The sequence below is a fragment of the Lissotriton helveticus genome, chromosome 12 (assembly GCF_964261635.1).
Source record: "Lissotriton helveticus chromosome 12, aLisHel1.1, whole genome shotgun sequence".
Lineage (NCBI taxonomy): Eukaryota > Metazoa > Chordata > Amphibia > Caudata > Salamandridae > Lissotriton > Lissotriton helveticus.
Window position 1 is genome coordinate 789964723 of NC_136073.1, and position 16412 is coordinate 789981134.

The 16412-nt window shown below is 43.2% G+C and overlaps 1 protein-coding gene across 1 annotated transcript in view; it reads left to right on the top strand.

Moving 5' to 3' along the window:
- The window catches only part of UBAP2L (ubiquitin associated protein 2 like), a 775602-nt gene that overhangs the window by 101511 nt on the left and 657679 nt on the right, over positions 1 to 16412 (top strand). The window contains exons 6-11 of the mRNA XM_078668896.1: positions 659 to 754; positions 2855 to 2900; positions 8894 to 9000; positions 12358 to 12410; positions 13680 to 13765; positions 14117 to 14288. Coding sequence (XP_078525022.1) covers positions 659 to 754; positions 2855 to 2900; positions 8894 to 9000; positions 12358 to 12410; positions 13680 to 13765; positions 14117 to 14288 — 560 coding nt within the window. The remainder of the gene's footprint in view (positions 1 to 658; positions 755 to 2854; positions 2901 to 8893; positions 9001 to 12357; positions 12411 to 13679; positions 13766 to 14116; positions 14289 to 16412) is intronic.

Sequence of the window (16412 nt, forward strand, 5' to 3'; positions counted from 1 at the left end):
TGATGGGCCAGTCTTTACTAGATTTTAGATTGGTACTGCACATACGGACACCACACGCAACTGGTGCAACTACACTGGTAAAAAAATAGGTTACTACACCCCGTTACCAGTAGATTCAACCTTAGTTTAGGTCCTGAAGAATTGCTGCCTGATCCCTTTTGGACTTTTGTCATTTGTACCAGGGCCTGTATGCTGGACCTTTAAAGCCCTTATCTTGTCCCTCCTCTTAGTTGACACAACTGTACTGTTTTATAATCTTATGAACCATCGCACTTGTACTCTGAATTGTACAGTTTCTTGTGACACTTAATTTGCATGTAGAACTTTCGTACTTGAGCATATGTGATCGTGGAGAAGGGCTCTAGTCTCCCAGTGTCAGAGGTGCCATACCTGACCTAATTGGAACTGACTGGAAGCCTGGTTAAGTACTGTGTGGTCTATTTAAATGGATGTTACAAGCTGATACCAGTGCAGTATATTTGTGTGTTTGAGTAGCAAGATCTGACGGTGTGACTGCTGTTCTGTTTATTAGGCACTCAAGATGATCCAAGTTTTTGGAAGATGGTGTGACCTTGTCTTGTGAGCACCCTTATTCTTGCCTGAAGTGGTGTTATGTATTTAGATCTGACTTGTTATATTCTGGCACTTCATCTTTCAGTTCGGGGCCAAGAAAACGGCCTAGATTATGGGAAGAGCGGTGGTCTTTCTGGGCGAGGCACGGAGAGAGGGAGAAGAGGACGTGGAAGAGGGCGAGGTAATATCTGAATTTTTCTTCTCATGGTGTTGTCATTCCTTTAGTGACCAATTTTTCAGGCCTCTAAGAAGTGTGGCTGTAGGCTGTTGTGATTGAACAATAACTGCGTTTTGCGTGGTTGGTATTGGAACTAAGTTCCTCTCCATGGTGCAGGGTCAATCTACACTTTATCACTTGCTCTTGTTTTCCTTCTGTGTACCTGACACTGTGACTACACAGGACGGTCACTGTCTTACTTTTTTCTAGGACAAGTCATCAACACAGCCATGTTCTTCTAATAAGAGACCACCATAAGTCTCCTCCAATCCTGTATATGGATGGTGGGAGTGGTTGGGGGGGTTGGGTTATGTGGTCTCTGCCCTCTAATTACAGGCTTTATCGAAACTGGATTTAGTGGCTAAGTGGTTCTATGAGCGGCATACACCTGCACCCCAGAGGAGACCATGCGTACTGGCTGTCCCCTGTAAGCGTCTTCCATTCCGCTTTTTCTGGGGTCCCTTGTCTAATTTCATTTGTATAATGTGTGCCCCTTGCATGTCTGTTTCATGAGTTAAATGGGATGGTGGGGTGCCTGTCTGTTTCATGAGTTAAATGGGATGGTGGGGTCCACTTCTAACACAGTGTGCATAGATTCTTAATATGTTGGTTCTCCTGCATGCTGCGTGAAGCAGGTGTGGCATTGCATTCCTGTTGAGGACTGATTGGATGGAGAAATGCTTCTATTCCCTCCCACATGGCAGTCAGTTCACCAAAAGGATTGATGTTGAGGAGATGTCCCAAACTCTTGATTTTCGCCCACCATGCCACATTGTAGTCTTATCCTTATTCCCATGTTGGCTGTCGCCTACTAGTAGTGGCCTTCTTCCTGGCTCTGTCTGACGTCATTCCTCTCCAAGTCTCAATGTGTTTGCCCTTGCACCTTGTTCTGGTTGTTTGTGAAGTTCTAAAGACAAAGCAGAAGATGCTCTACTACAGTAGCCGCCAACGTTTATCTACTTGCACGCTTGAGTAAGTATACTGTACTTTGGTTATATATTTAGGGTAATTTTTGCACCTGCCTAGAGCAGTCACATTACATTTGTTTGGCAGTTCTCCTATATAGTCTGGAGACCTGTCTGAACTTGCTTCTGTGACCTTAGAACAGGGTGCCTTGCCTTCTGGAAGAGTAGCTGGGATTCTCCCCCTCATGATCAGGACAGTTTCTCTTCGTGCTACTGTTCATTTAGCTTGAAACAGCAGGTGGACTTGCCTTAATACTGTATACGTTTGTTCTGTTTGGAGGGGGTTTTGTGAATGCAGAGGATTTAAAACTTGTATCGTTCATGGTCCTAAGAGCATTTGTAGTTCTGCTTGATCACTAATATTTTGTTGCAGTTCCAAGAAAGAACTCCCTCCCCCTCCCATGTCATATAAAAAAAAATGTAAGACTGGTTTAAAGGAATCTGGGGTGGTTTTCCATCTCCTTATGTTGTCAGAATCTTTTGGTTTATTTCTTTGACATCCAACATCTTAGAGTAAAACCGTGGCTGCTTTTTTTCCCCTGACTTGCATGAGTATTGCTGATCCTAGCGCTTGAGTGGTAAATCACAACACCAACACAATTCCTTTCACTGTTGACCCTGGTTCGCCTAGAACTAAGATAGGCCCTCACGCTTCGTCTAACTTTGGTCTTCCTTGTACTTCTGGATCAAGTGATGTTTCAGTTGCACATGGCTGCATCACTATTTCTTGTGAACATGCCGTGGGTTTACCAGTTTTCTTGAATGATTATTTGTTGTCCGTGTAGTGTATATCGGAGATTAATTGACAGAAAAGCTTGATAATTTCAATTGAACATGGGGTTGCCGCATTTGCTAGCTCAAGGACATTAGGCACTGTCCACAAGGTGTGCTGATATACTTAGTAGTTGTTTGAAGTTAGAATGAGGAAATCGTTGAATACATCAAAAATTGGGAGACCTAAAAGGTGAGCAGATATTTTCTACAGATAAAATTGAGTAGAATCTGGGGATATGATGTGTTGATGCAAAGAAGCTCTTAAGCTGTTCTAGGTAATTTAAGGCTATGCTTGTATCTGTTAAAATCTTGGTTCTTCCTGCAGGGGGTTCCGGACGGAGAGGAGGCCGCTTTTCTGCGCAAGGCATGGGGTGAGTGCTTGAAAATAATATTTGTTAGCAACAATTTACGACAGTAGTTTGAAGTCGTTGAATAGGAGTAGGAACCCAGTGTGGACACATTGCTTATTTCAGAATAATTTGAACTTGCATGCTGTGCACAAGATGAATGAGTTCTCAAAGTGTGATTTAGTGGAGTGCTTGTCATATCACTGAATGAGGAATGCAATACTGACGTGCCATTTTGGCCTATCTTCACCCATGCAACGTATCTTGTGTTGGCCGTACTAATCTTTTCAGCAAATTTCTTTCCGTGCCGGTAATTGTGAGGGAGCTTTTTTCGGTTGTCATTCCCTTTGCCAGAAGAATGTTTTAAAAAAATCCTTTGCATTGTTTTTCACATGGGTGTGGTGGTTCCCCTTCCTTTCAAAGAACCTAATTTGATCCCTGCTTTTTAGGTCTCGCGCCTAGCGTTGCAGTGCGCAGCATTGCTCGTGCTGTGCAAGACCTTTTGTACAGGGTTTAGAAAGCTACCCACATGCTAGTGTGTGTGGTTTTCCTTTCCCCGTGTGACACTGGCTTGGACGGGTTTTAAAAAAAACTAAAAAAAAAACTGCACGCGATTGGGCAAAGGCGGGACAATGTCCCACCTTTGAAACGCCCATTCCTGTCCGTTTCTAGCACGTGCAGCAGCACGCATTCGCCTCGCTGCCGCGCTCCCTCCCCCTGCTCCTATGGTGCGCGCGTACCACTAGTTTACAGAATGCAAGCTCCCTTAAAGCTAGTTGAACATGAAGCGGCCATGCTGCCACAATCATCCCGTTTTCTTGTCATGCTACTTCAGCAGAGTCAGTAGCGGCTAATTTGAAATTGTGCCACTTCTAAGATCGTGGAACCCCCGCATGAGCAAAGGTGTAGTTTCAGGGTGGTAGGTATAATTATGGTTTTGCTGTCATCTTAATTGACTATTGCCTGCTTGTATCACTGCTTAAATTGCAGCAATGGTAGAATTACTCACTTCATATCGCTTGTTTAACATGCCGCCACATTTGGAGGCCTATGTGAGTTCACCTAATCATGCGAATGAAGCGAGTTTCAAATGACCCCTCATTTATTTTGCTGAATCATGCCAAGCTAAGTAGGGAGTAGTTAGGGTGAGCTGCTCTTAGGGCACGGGGTGCCCCGGAGGGCTTCTGTATAATGTGCGCGTATCATGCAAGTGACTGGAATTCCTTGGTCAGGTATGAGGCCTCGCAGGTATTTGAGCCTCACAGATGTACAGGAGCGGGATCGTTCCAGTGGCAGCAGCCCACCTTCAGTCGGAATTCACAGCCCTTCTGTTGAAGAGGAAAAAAAACAGGGTTGGGACTGCGAAGAGGAATTTAATTTAAACTGGTTCTAGCTTTCTTTAGATAAGGTTTTCAAATGCTCCATCTGCTGTAATTGATATTCTCACCTTGGCTACCAGCTCTCAATACTTTAAAGCTGGGCGTGCGCCTTGAAGTGCGAGTTACGCCGTGCGCCTGGTTTCACTTGTGTGCTCATGGGCATGGTCCCGCACCTGGACACTTCAAAGGCCTCCATGGAAATTATTGGTGTATTTAATGGGTGATTCTCTTGCGTCATACCCCAGTGACGCCCTCAGCCCACCCAGGCTACTTCGTAAGCAGTACTTCTTTGCACGTTAGCATTTTAAAAGAGATGCTCCCCTCCCACCCCCTGGAGTTTAATATAGCGCAAACTTGACCCGAAGGTATTGGTGCGCTTTACAAAAGCACCAGTTGCGTTTCCCACCACTATCTGGAATTAACTATAATGTTTCACTCTACAAGGTCAGTCGAGGTTAAAAGAAAGTCGAGCTTGGCGGAAACCAATCACATCCGGTCAACTGGAAGTTAGGTCTATATTTTCACAAAGCGTGTTTTAAAGCCCTTATGGGCACGTTTGTGCAGTGGGACGCTACAGCTAGGTCTGCGCAGGAGTCATGTTTTCAACTGTTACAACTTACCACATGTTCATGCTTTGTGTACGATAACTTGAAGTGTGTGTTCCTCTGCTCACCGGGCAGCTACAGTGTAGTGGGAGCACAGATGCTGCACCTGTGGACGTGTGATCGTCTGCATTTTCTCTCTCCGGTAGCGGTGGGGGTGAGATGAGGTTTCAAGGGAGATTGTGAAAATCAAGCATGGCCGCCCCTGCTTAGAATCTGCAGTAAAGTTCACTTTGCAGTTTTTGCTCGAGCAGGCTGGTAATATTTCGGCCAGAGTCCTCTGCATCTTTATTTTAAGTTTCTTGCAGATCCAGTGCCTTTGCTGACGTTTTTAACTGACAATGGTGATTAAATGTGTCGGTAGTTTCCTGTATGCAAGTTTGATGTCTGTTTATGGTCCAGAAGCTGTCTGATCCCAGCAAGCAGCCCCCTCCCTCTGTTTTTCACATGGGTGCTCTTGGGCATGGTCCCACAACTGGACACTTCAAAGGCCCCATAGAATTTATTGGTATTTAACGGGTGATTCTCTTGCGTCATACCCCAGTGATGCCTTCAGCCCACCCGCGTCATACCCCAGTGATGCCTTCAGCCCACCCAGGCTTCTTCGTAAACAGTACTTCTTGGCACGTTAGTATTCTAGCCCCTTCGCCGCGGGGGTAATTGCCCTGCCGTGCTGGGGGGAGGGGGGCCACGCACAGCGCCCTGGTGCTCGTGACGAGCTGAGGTAGTCGGGGCCCCACCCGTTTCTTTAGAATGCTCAGCACAGCGGGGGAATTATCCCCGGGTGCGAGCATTGCCGTTATGACGAGCTCAGCTCGTCATGAGCACAGCGCAACCGTGCCTCATGAGCACGTAAGAGGTTGAGAGATGTCCCCCTGCACCCCCCCCCTCCCCCGCCCCCCCGAAGCATTGCCAACAAGGTAAACGTTAAAACCAGTCGAGGAAACCTGATCAGCCAGGGCAGGAAATAATAACAGAGAACAAAAGGAGTACCACCAGCAAGAATTCACAGATTCCGTGTGGGGTGGGAAGTTTAGACAAAGAGGGAGAGAATCTCTTTTTATTAGAAACCCCTCACTCATCACCTAGTGATGACATGCTTCATCATCGGGGCCCACCCTAATGACCTAATGCCATCAGGGTGTGCTACAACACCTGATTACAGTGGAGCAGGTTGTGAGTGATGGTGCGTGAAAACAAAAAAGTACGTGTGTTAAAAATTGTCCTGGTTTGAACTTGAGGAAAACAAAATTTTTATTAGCAAGCAACTGGACAATGTTAAAATCGTGGCGAGATAAAGTGAGGGCAGTAATGAGCCCGTGGGTCTACATGTTTCAACCATGGAGGTTAAGATTAACCAGGTTTTCTTCAGGACCTTAAAACCCCGAGGGTGGATGGTCTACGTCCCCTAAAAGACGCACCCTATCCTACCATCTGGGACCACTGGGTGGCAAAAGTGTGCCCGTGGTATCAGCTCAAACCACAATGGGTGAGCTACAAAAATCAAAATACTCTCAATGGAGTGTTAGGAGACTTCATAGGGCAGGGGAGGTTACCCTCGCATTGGAACGTATTAGTTAGGCAGCGGGGACTCAGGCCGGTAACCTACTTCCTTCTCCGCCCTGACCCAACACATATAGAGATACACGGGCTCATTACTGCTTGCTAATAAAAAATGTGTTTTCCTCAAGTTCAAACCAGGACAATTTTTAACACACTTACTTTTTTGTTTTCACGCACCATCACTCACAACCTGCTCCACTGTAATCAGGTGTTGTAGCACACCCTGATGGCATTAGGTCATTAGGGTGGGCCCCAATGATGAAGCATGTCATCACTAGGTGATGAGTGAGGGGTTTCTATAAAAAGAGATTATCTCCCTCTTTGTCTAAACTTCCCACCCCACACGGAATCTGTGAATTCTTGCTGGTGGTACTCCTTCTTTTGTTCTCTATAATCATACCCAGGGGGACAGGAGTACTCCCCGTTCACCTTGGTGAACACAACCCTTACTCTCCTCTTTGTTCCTTCAGGAAATAATAACCCCAGCTGATAGGGAGGATCATGTAACGTGCAGGTGCGTACAAAGATGTGCACATTTTAGGGAATCATTAAGACCACAGCCAAACTGAAGCTAGAAAGCCAAATTGCAGAGCCCCATTGTATCGGGTGTAATTCCAAGTTCACCAGTTACCTTTTACGAGTGTTGTTACTCGTTTTTTAAAGGGGCTTCCTGTGTGAAACAATCTTGCACGGCAATGGCAGGAGACTAGTTTTAACACAAAATGTCTCAGTGAGATACTAGCGGTATCCCATGAGTCTTTCTATGTAATATCCATGTCCGCTAAAAAAGCTAAGCAAAATTGCTTAATATAAAGTTTCAAAAACTTTTTTCTAATTTCATATAACTCGGAGTTCAATAATTACATCATGAATTTCGCTGGTGTCATTACAGTTTTGCCCACATCTAGTTACAGGTCTTCAATGCAATGCTCTGTGCATTTGGTCATTGCTTATTTAAATTAACTTCTTTGGCCTTGCTGGTGTGTACACAGGTGAGAGGATATAGGTGTTTTTTAGAGGTAGAATATAAGCTGTGCACATCTTTTACACAGTGACGGCTAGTGACTTTCAAAAGTGGTGGGTGTATAGGCAGACAACCAATTTCGACTGATTGATTAGATTGCCTTTGAGATACCCTATCAGGAAGAGTGCATCCTCTGGGGTCCTCAGTGAGGGTCTTTGGGCTGCAGAGGGGATTGAGGGGAGACGAGTAGGCAGATGAGTTAATCATTCATCCTGTCAGCCTCTGTAATCCTCCGGGGCACACAGGGTGGCATGGGGAGAGCCGGGTTAACAATTCTTAACACTGATTTCCCAAATTTCAAAGTATGCAGCTCTTGGCAGTACGCCACATCCTCTCCCCTTGACATAAATTAACTTTCATAAATAAAGTGTCTCCACGTTTAAGCAAAGAGCGGGGAGTTTATTTTTAAACAGTCTGTGTGCTGTCTCAATCTACACCGTCAGCAGAGGAGGCCTCACTTGGGTTAATCAGGGCAAAAATACATGTGGATCGCAAATATCTGTATTTTCTGCATACTATCTAGCTAAAGACAGATAAAACTAGCAAATATTACAGATGCGGTTTCCTACACTCACACGGCTGACAATAATAGTATTATGGTTATCACAGCTATTATTATTAATAGAGGCTTACACCTAAAAAGAAATGCCTAAACAGTGGGTTGACACTCCACAAATGAGAACGAATCACAATTCTTTTCACTGTGGGGTGGTTCTAAATGTGATTTTACAGTCCGAGTTTACGTTACGTTCATGTAAGGTGGGCACGCGAGGTCTCGCATTAAAGTTTGAGCTATTGGCATCGCTAAATAATGCACCACCAAGAGCTCAAACTTTAATAATTCGAGACCTATTGCATTGCAAATGCTTGTTTGGCCATGGAAGCAATACACAATCTAGATTCTGCTAGGAAATAATTTTTCAATGTAAGAAAACCAAAACCCTTCTATGATTGTGAGCATCAGGAATGACATATGGTGCTCTTCCTCAGTGTGGTACTGCAGCTAGTCACTACTTTCAGTGTATAGTCTCTAGCCTTTCAAAATCTCTGCCCTTAGGACCATAGGAATTCAAGCTAAACGCTTGTGTACCAAAGCAAAGACAACCGCATGGATTGCATTCCAATTCTCATGATATTCATTTGTAGGACAGTTGTGTGATGCTCTGAGTGCTTCATGAACTCCGTCCCGCTCTCCATTTGTTCCTTACCCGTGTAGTACTGTAAAGAGCTGGGATGATTCTTGTGATCTTTAATGTGGCTTAAGAAGTTCATTCTGAGCTTGGTTATCCAATATAAAATGCAGTGATTGAGCAGCGGCAGAACACAAGGGTTTTCCGCTCTAGGATAGTCTTCGTCATTGCTTTGAATGGTGGTTGCCATTTAGGTTTCTCTGATTCATTTAATGTGGCCTTAGGCACCACTCTAATATGTGAGTTGCTTCTATTCCAGAACTTTTAACCCTGCTGATTATGCAGAGCCCTCCAACATGGATGACCATTATGGTTCCAGTAGTAACTGGAACAGTACTGGGAGCATGGAACCAGACGATGGGACAAGTAAGTCATAGTGCCTTTCTGTCTAATAACTAGTATCCTTTTGTTAGTGTATTCTAGCTTCTCTAATGGTGGGTCTCAGCATGATTATGCTTTTGCTCCATGCTCTCCTTCAATTTCTGTACCTTACTCTGGGTTTGTGGCTATGTAGCACTATATTAGTTTAGCACTCTAGTCACAAAGACAGCATGCATTCGTATATGCATTGTTTTGTCTCCCTTGTGCGTGCACACCATTTCCAGCTCTGCCAAAGGCTATTCTTCCTATTACTTTAGTTCTTTGATTCTGCAGTATAATTTATTCCCACATTTGTTTTCGAAACTAAATTCTGTCAGTTTGTCTAACTACGGATCTTCATCAAAATTCTGTTGCAGGAATGTGAGCATGGTGATCTGGGTCTGCAAGTGTACTGCACTTTCTGTTGTGTACTGTATGTTTTTATTCTTTCCCAATATTTTTGCATCATTTGCACCAAATGTACTAAACTGGTTCCGCGTATGTAAAGGGCTGTTATTGTCCTTGCCTCAAACTAGATGAATATCTGAAGAATGCATGCACCTTTGGGTTGAACATCTGCTCCTTCAGAAACTTCTTCAAAAGGATCCTGTGTCTACTGACCCTCATTGAGTCCACAGACTATCTGGTTTTGTGGCTATATAGGCCTAGTCTGTCCATCCTGGTGGCAATGTAAGACAGATGCTTGTTGAGGCCGTGGTGCCATCTGCCCAGGTTGACTGAACTACTTTGGAAATAAACAGAACTGCCTCACTAATGGAATAGTCCTTGGAGTTCAGTTATCTTAAGTGATGAATATTTGAAGTTAGTCTAGACAGGTGTATATTTATTTCACTTGACTTCTGGGTACATGAATAGCATCCTTTTTTACCAGGGATACTTAAAACTTACATCATAGTTCTTAAAAGTCTTGTTTGCTCTTTTCTGAACAATTAAACGTTTAAGTGGAGGCACTTGGCTTGAGTTTAGTGTATTGGTTAGCTGGAGTACTTGTATGCTCGGGTTAATGATATGAGACTTATTGGTCCGATTTGAGACAATTTAAAAAAGGGAAGGGGCCTACCGAATCTTATTGAACTACTGGGAAAGGGCTGGGTGATGGGGTGAACTGGAGAGCATGAAATAGATTTGTAGTACTTAGCTGAAACTGTTTAGCGTTTCTGTAGTGTTCAACAATTTGTTAACCTCTTTGCGATCCACGTTGGAGGAAAAATGGGGTGGTGGTATTAAATATAAATGTGTTTGGATCTATGTAGAGTGCCAGTTGTAATTATTTTACAGTAAAGCTGATATTATCCTTTTCACGATAACCATGGCTCTTTAGTTGCAGGTGGTCAAAGGTGTAGGTGTTATCTAGGCATGGGTGGTGGGTGTGTATTTATTTAAATCTATATCACGAAAATGTCTTGAGTGAGATTGCACAGTTGCTGTTCTCCTGGGGTCGGAAAAGGGACTGTTTTTGTGGTCACCAGCTCTGCATCTGATGTCAAAGTTCCATTTGATCCGTTATTTTTCTTTTCTTTTTTGTTTCAGGACTTGATTACATTGGGGGTCAGGGGTCAAATTATCCCCGAAACTTTGACACTGCTCCTGGTATGACACATCCAGGTGCACAATCTGCCCGGATCTCTTTACTAATTCTAGATTTTTTTTTAAATTTACATTGTTTACTTCTGATATTTTGTGCTGGGTGTTCATTTGACTGTTTTGCTATATCTGCAGGTCCCCTACATTTCTCTCCAACTTTGTGTGGTCACTAGGCTCAAATTCTTCCTCGCCTTCTCTCTGCAAATTAACCAGTGTTATCTCTGCTTTTTTATTAGTACATTCTTCTTCACACTGCATTCACCCCTTTTATATCCTTATTGTATCTCTGACTTAAACCACACCGTGTATTGCCTTTTTTCCTCCTTTACAGTTGCCTGATCATCTTTATCAACCCCGACTAATTCTTTGTCATACTCTTCATTCTTTTCTTTGTGTCTTGTATTAAAAAATCACTCTGCACCATATACAATGTATTGCTCTGTGAATGTACTGCTTTTTGAGCTAACTTTTCCATTTTTGTTCTGTTCAAACGCATGTTGTCCCCACCGTAGCACTTTTTTCTCTGTCTGTACAACTGTGCTCCTGCCGCTTTAGTTGTATCCAGCACTGGGTTTTCATTATATTTGAGACCTGATAGATTTATCTGCTGAGCCTTCAGTCATCTCGTGCTTTTTAACTTTCAGTTCTTAAATTTTATCGTTTTTAAAACCGTGGCCAATGGGCCTAGGTTTAATAAAAAAAGATGATCCTGGGAGTTGCTAATACTCGTTGAACGGGCCGTTCATTTGCATTTTCCCTGACTATTTCCTTTTGCCACCCTGAGCATGTCTGCCTTTATGGTAGTTTTGCTGGCACTTCTGTGGGTGCATTGGGGTTAATGACGGTCATTGGGTAACTCAGATCCTGGTGGATGAGCCTTGTACTGAGATCACACCTACGCTTTTAAAAGCATGCCAAGTGATCCCATCCTTCTGTAGATGCCAGCATTTTGAGCTTGAGCATGCGTGCACTGATGGACATGTTTCTTCTGATTTTCAGTCACTTATATCCTAACCTGGTGAAAACACAGTTCACAAAGTTTTTTTAAGAAAATAGTCTTGTCCTGTCGTCATAGTTTGAGAAAACGAAACAAATTAATGTTGTATGTTGATGTGAATCGGTTTGCACCATTTTCTGGAAGGGAATGTACTCCACTTAGACAGTGGAGCTATGTAAAAACTAACTTGGGCTAGAACTACTAACTTTTTCCCCCCCTCAGTCTGTAGTTACATCTACAGGGACATACTTCAAATTATTGTTTCAGGGCAGGAGGAAAGCCTTTTATCTGGCTTTGCCAATAACCGCTCTTAATGGTTGAGAGCATGTATGCGGATGTGGGGAGTTTGCAGAGCTTTTAGCGTTTACCTAAATCTGGATGAAGCTCTGACGCATTTTCTGCTATATGTTGGCCTGTCAAATGGCGCAAGGTAGATGAACTAATTTTAGTCAGCATGGTTTTCACACACCAGTAACTGCAGTTTACAGAGCAGCAGTGAGCAAGGATAACTTGATTTGTCTTGACTTTGTAAAATCAGAGTGCTTCTCCTGCCTGAGGCTAACATGGGTATTTATTTGTGTGGGCAGTAAGTAGAGACTGCTGTGGATGCTTGATCCTGAGTAAGATGTAAACAAGTGTTTCCGTTGTTCAATTCTCCCATATGAGAGTGCAGTAAGGGGTGTGTGAATGACTGAAGTGCTTTGCTGAAATGGTACTATCTGCCAAATATAATTCCTTTTTATCTGTTGGCTTTTTTGTAGGTGCATGGAGAACAGCTACTGAAGAATGGGGTACAGAGGACTGGAATGAAGATGTAGGTATTTAGTTGGTGGAACTGCAACAGAATTCTCGCATAGCATGAAATAGAAGAGTTACTGGGTGTGCTGCTTTGACATTTGTTTCTGCATTGTTTTAAATTGGCCGCTGTGCAACAAAGATTTTTTTCTGTATGACTGGGCTAATAGTTGACGCAGTGATGTATGCTTTTACCTGAATCTAAGGGTAGTGGTGTGCTGCATCATAGGATTAAGGGTGAGTAGAAGGCGGTTACATTGATTGTGCAGCCAGTAAAGTCACCAGGATAGAAAAGTGGACACATTGAGGGTGTGCTTTGTGCGTATGTCCTCAGGTAGTACAAGTGAACTGTTAGTAAATGTAGAGGTACCATATTTGCCGACTGGCAGTTGGCATATCTAGGTCAGTGGTTCTTGCAGCCCAACACAGATGTTACGATTATGCCCCAATTGGTGCTGTAATCCGTTTAATCTGTTGAATTGTTTCCCAAGCTACATCATAAGATTGTTGAGATCTTTCCCAGCAAACACCAAATTCAGTACCTTGAATCTCCACAGTGGTTAATGTCTGCCTTTTTGGGAGAACCATCAGAAAAGCCAAGAGCCTTAAGGATATTCAGACTACCTTTAAAGGTGTTGGTGTTTTATAAAACGTTTATTTCTGAGCCTTAATCGGTGGTTCATTGACTTCTGTGTTTGGGTCTTGTCCTGTTAATGACCGTCTAAGAATTGACCACATTATCAGTGGGGCTGAAAAAGCATTTCCTGAAGGGCATTTAAAAGATCGATATATGGCCAGTAGCACTTTTGTGGCTCATGATATAAAGGACCATAACGGTTTTCCCTGAAACCACTACAGAAGACTTGTCATCCAATACCAAGGTGTAGAGAAAACCACCAGGCTTTCACGTCCGTTGTACTGATAGCTTACCATTCATCTACTATATGGCTAATTTCACATCCCTAGTTGCATTACTCGTAGGCACTGTGTAATATTCAAGATTGGAAAGAATCATTACCAATACAGAGTTCCATTCTTCTCAAATCGGCTTGGTCCTAACATAAAACCTGTAATTGTGCAATTTACAGCTCGTCTGGATATTGACTTTTGGATGTTATTTACAGTACTGGCATGCTTACGGTCTAAGTTTCTAATCGCAACCTTTTTCTAGAAAAGAGCCTTAACTGCTTGACTTGGTTAGCTTTCAGTGTTTGTGTCTAGAGTGAGTAACATGGGCATTAAAAAATATCTGCTCTTCTATGACTTACACTTCCTTTTTTTATTATAGCTTTCAGAGACAAAGATATTTACAGCTTCCAGTGTCTCCTCCGTTCCTCTGCCGGCTGAGAATGTGACAATCACGGCAGGGCAGAGGTGAGCATTGGAAAAATTTGATGCGCTGACCAGATTGTTGAAAACCGTGGTCTCCATGTGCCATAAGCATTGGTGTGAGGTGGCTTGCTGCGTTATATAGAACACAATATATGACTGCTGATTTGTTTCCTTGATGGCTTTAGTGGGTATGCATTGGGGTCAGTTCGAACTTGACCTTGTTCCCATGCACAGATTGGTGTGCAATGCTGACAACAAGGTTGAGGCTATGGTTCATAAGCAGTTGCATTGTCCCAATGCTCTTAAGGTTTTAGAGCCTTTGCTTGAAGTCAGATGTTCCTGGACAGTCCTAACTTGTGGTTGTTTACACTGATTTTTCACCTTTCTTTTTAGAATTGATCTTGCTGTATTGTTGGGGAAGCCATCCTCTTCTCTGGAAAGTGACACTATAAATGTAGAATCCTCACAGAACACTTCCATCTCCCAGCCCCTGGTGTTCAACAATTCCAAGCAGAGTACTATCACGCAGCAGACTCCTCCTAGCAGTTTCTCTCCCCACAGTATGGTATGTATTGGTTTAGTACCTTATGGGCTGCAGTTTGATTTAAGTGTTATGGCCCTCTTATCACAGCACACTAGTACCCCATTTATCATGAACACAGGCTCATAACAATGATGGGGTTTCATAGACTGATATCAATAGCGTGTCCCATCTGGGAGACGTCCCCTAGTCACAGCTCCTTCGCCCCGAAGGGGTATCTCAATTTATAATGAGTTCCAATTAATAACAACGTTGTTTAGTTCACATTCGTTTATTTTTTTCCTTTTTTCAAGAATTACTTCATTCTCTTGAATGTGTCTCAATTTCAAATCCAAATGAGTTATGTTCAATAACATCCTTATAGCATATCCATCCTCCAATGCATTTCGGCTGCTGGTGAGCCTTCATCAAGGATATATGTCTACAATCAAAAGAGTATAATACATGAGGTAACAAACTATTCATCCAAAATGTATAAAATGACCGAAAAAGGAAAATGAAGTAGTGAATAGGCCAACGCCCCCAGAAATAGGTTACAAGATAGCCAAAACCTGAGTACCAAAAAGTAAACCGAATCACCCGTGACATAGTAAAAAAACAGTAAATGAATGAATTTGTTCAAATCAAGCATGTTCACATATTACTATACTATAGATGACAGTTTAGGTGGCATAGAGTTAAGTGGCAACTTAGAATGTCATAGAGGTCTAACAGATCAATTACCCGCTCGTCATATACCCATGAAGTAAAGTGACTTAAAGAAGTCGATTACACGATATTGCTATTACCACAAGTGTTGAAAGTCCATAAAGCAATTAAAATGGCGTACACAATTTAAATTGGAACAAAATGTTCCTACAAGCCTAGCGTTAAGTTGATAATCATGGACTTGCATATGTAAGAAGCAGCAAGACTTCTAGCGTCCGCTCGATACACTGCTCGCATCTAAAGTAAATCGGCGTTTCTGCTCCCGATAAGATGTTACCCGTAAACTCCGTTCCAAAATGGCACTCATTCTTTTGGTTAGAATATTTTCGTCCTCTTTTCATCTTTACGGGTAACATCTTATCTGGAGCAGAAACGCCGATTTACTTTTGATGCGAGCAGTGTATCGAGCGGACACTTGAAGCCTTGCTGCTTCTTACTTACGTAAGTCCATGATTATCAACTTAACGCTAGGCTTGTAGGAACAATTTGTTCCAATTTAAATTGTGTACGCCATTTTAATTGCTTTATGGACTTTCAACACTTGTGGTAATAGCAATATCGTGTAATCGACTTCTTTAAGTCACTTTACTTCATGGTTATATGACGAGCGCGTAATTGATCTGTTAGACATCTATGACATTCTAAGTTGCCACTTAACTCTATGCCACCTAAACTGTCATCTATAGTATAGGAATATGTGAACATGCTTGATTTGAACAATCTCATTCATTTACTGTTTTTTAGGTCTCGCGACCTATCAATGCGCATGCGCATTGAGCGGAGCGAGATATAAAGGGGCTTAAACAGAGCTTACCGAGATCGGGCGATTCCATGCAGTGCCCGTGAAAGCTCGCTCAATGCGCATGTGCATTGCCATAAAATGCGCGTGCACAGACACCAGCCCCCCTCCCACAGTCATCCCCCAGCGTGCGCTGTGCCAACAAGCCTTTGAAGTGAAGCTTAGCTTCACTTCAAAGGTATCCGCTACCCCCGCCCCCTGCTTCACACGTTTCTCTCATTTTTCAATCTCCTCCCTCCCTCGCCTCCCTCGCCCTTCAGCGTGCCTTCAGCCTCCATCCTCTCCCTTTTGTGCGTTTCCCCCTATGCTCCGCTCTCTGCCTCTGGTCTTCATCCATGTCCTTGTGTGCTAATCCCTCTTTTGTGTTCCTTTTTCACCCGTTTGTTTCTCCCCCATTTACGTGTTGCAATCTCTCCCGTTTGTTAGTTCCTACCACGTTCCTCTCTCTCTCTGTTTGCTCCCTTCTGTATTCCCTACACCAATACCATGGGAAAACAACCATACCCAGGAATTCACAATTAATTCAAAGGGAGACACTGGAATTCAACCCAAATCTTATGCTGAAATCTTGAACGTTAGCAGCTTCTCACATTCCTCTCATTGCTTCCCCATCACAGAAGCTACAGGACGATAAAGAAAGT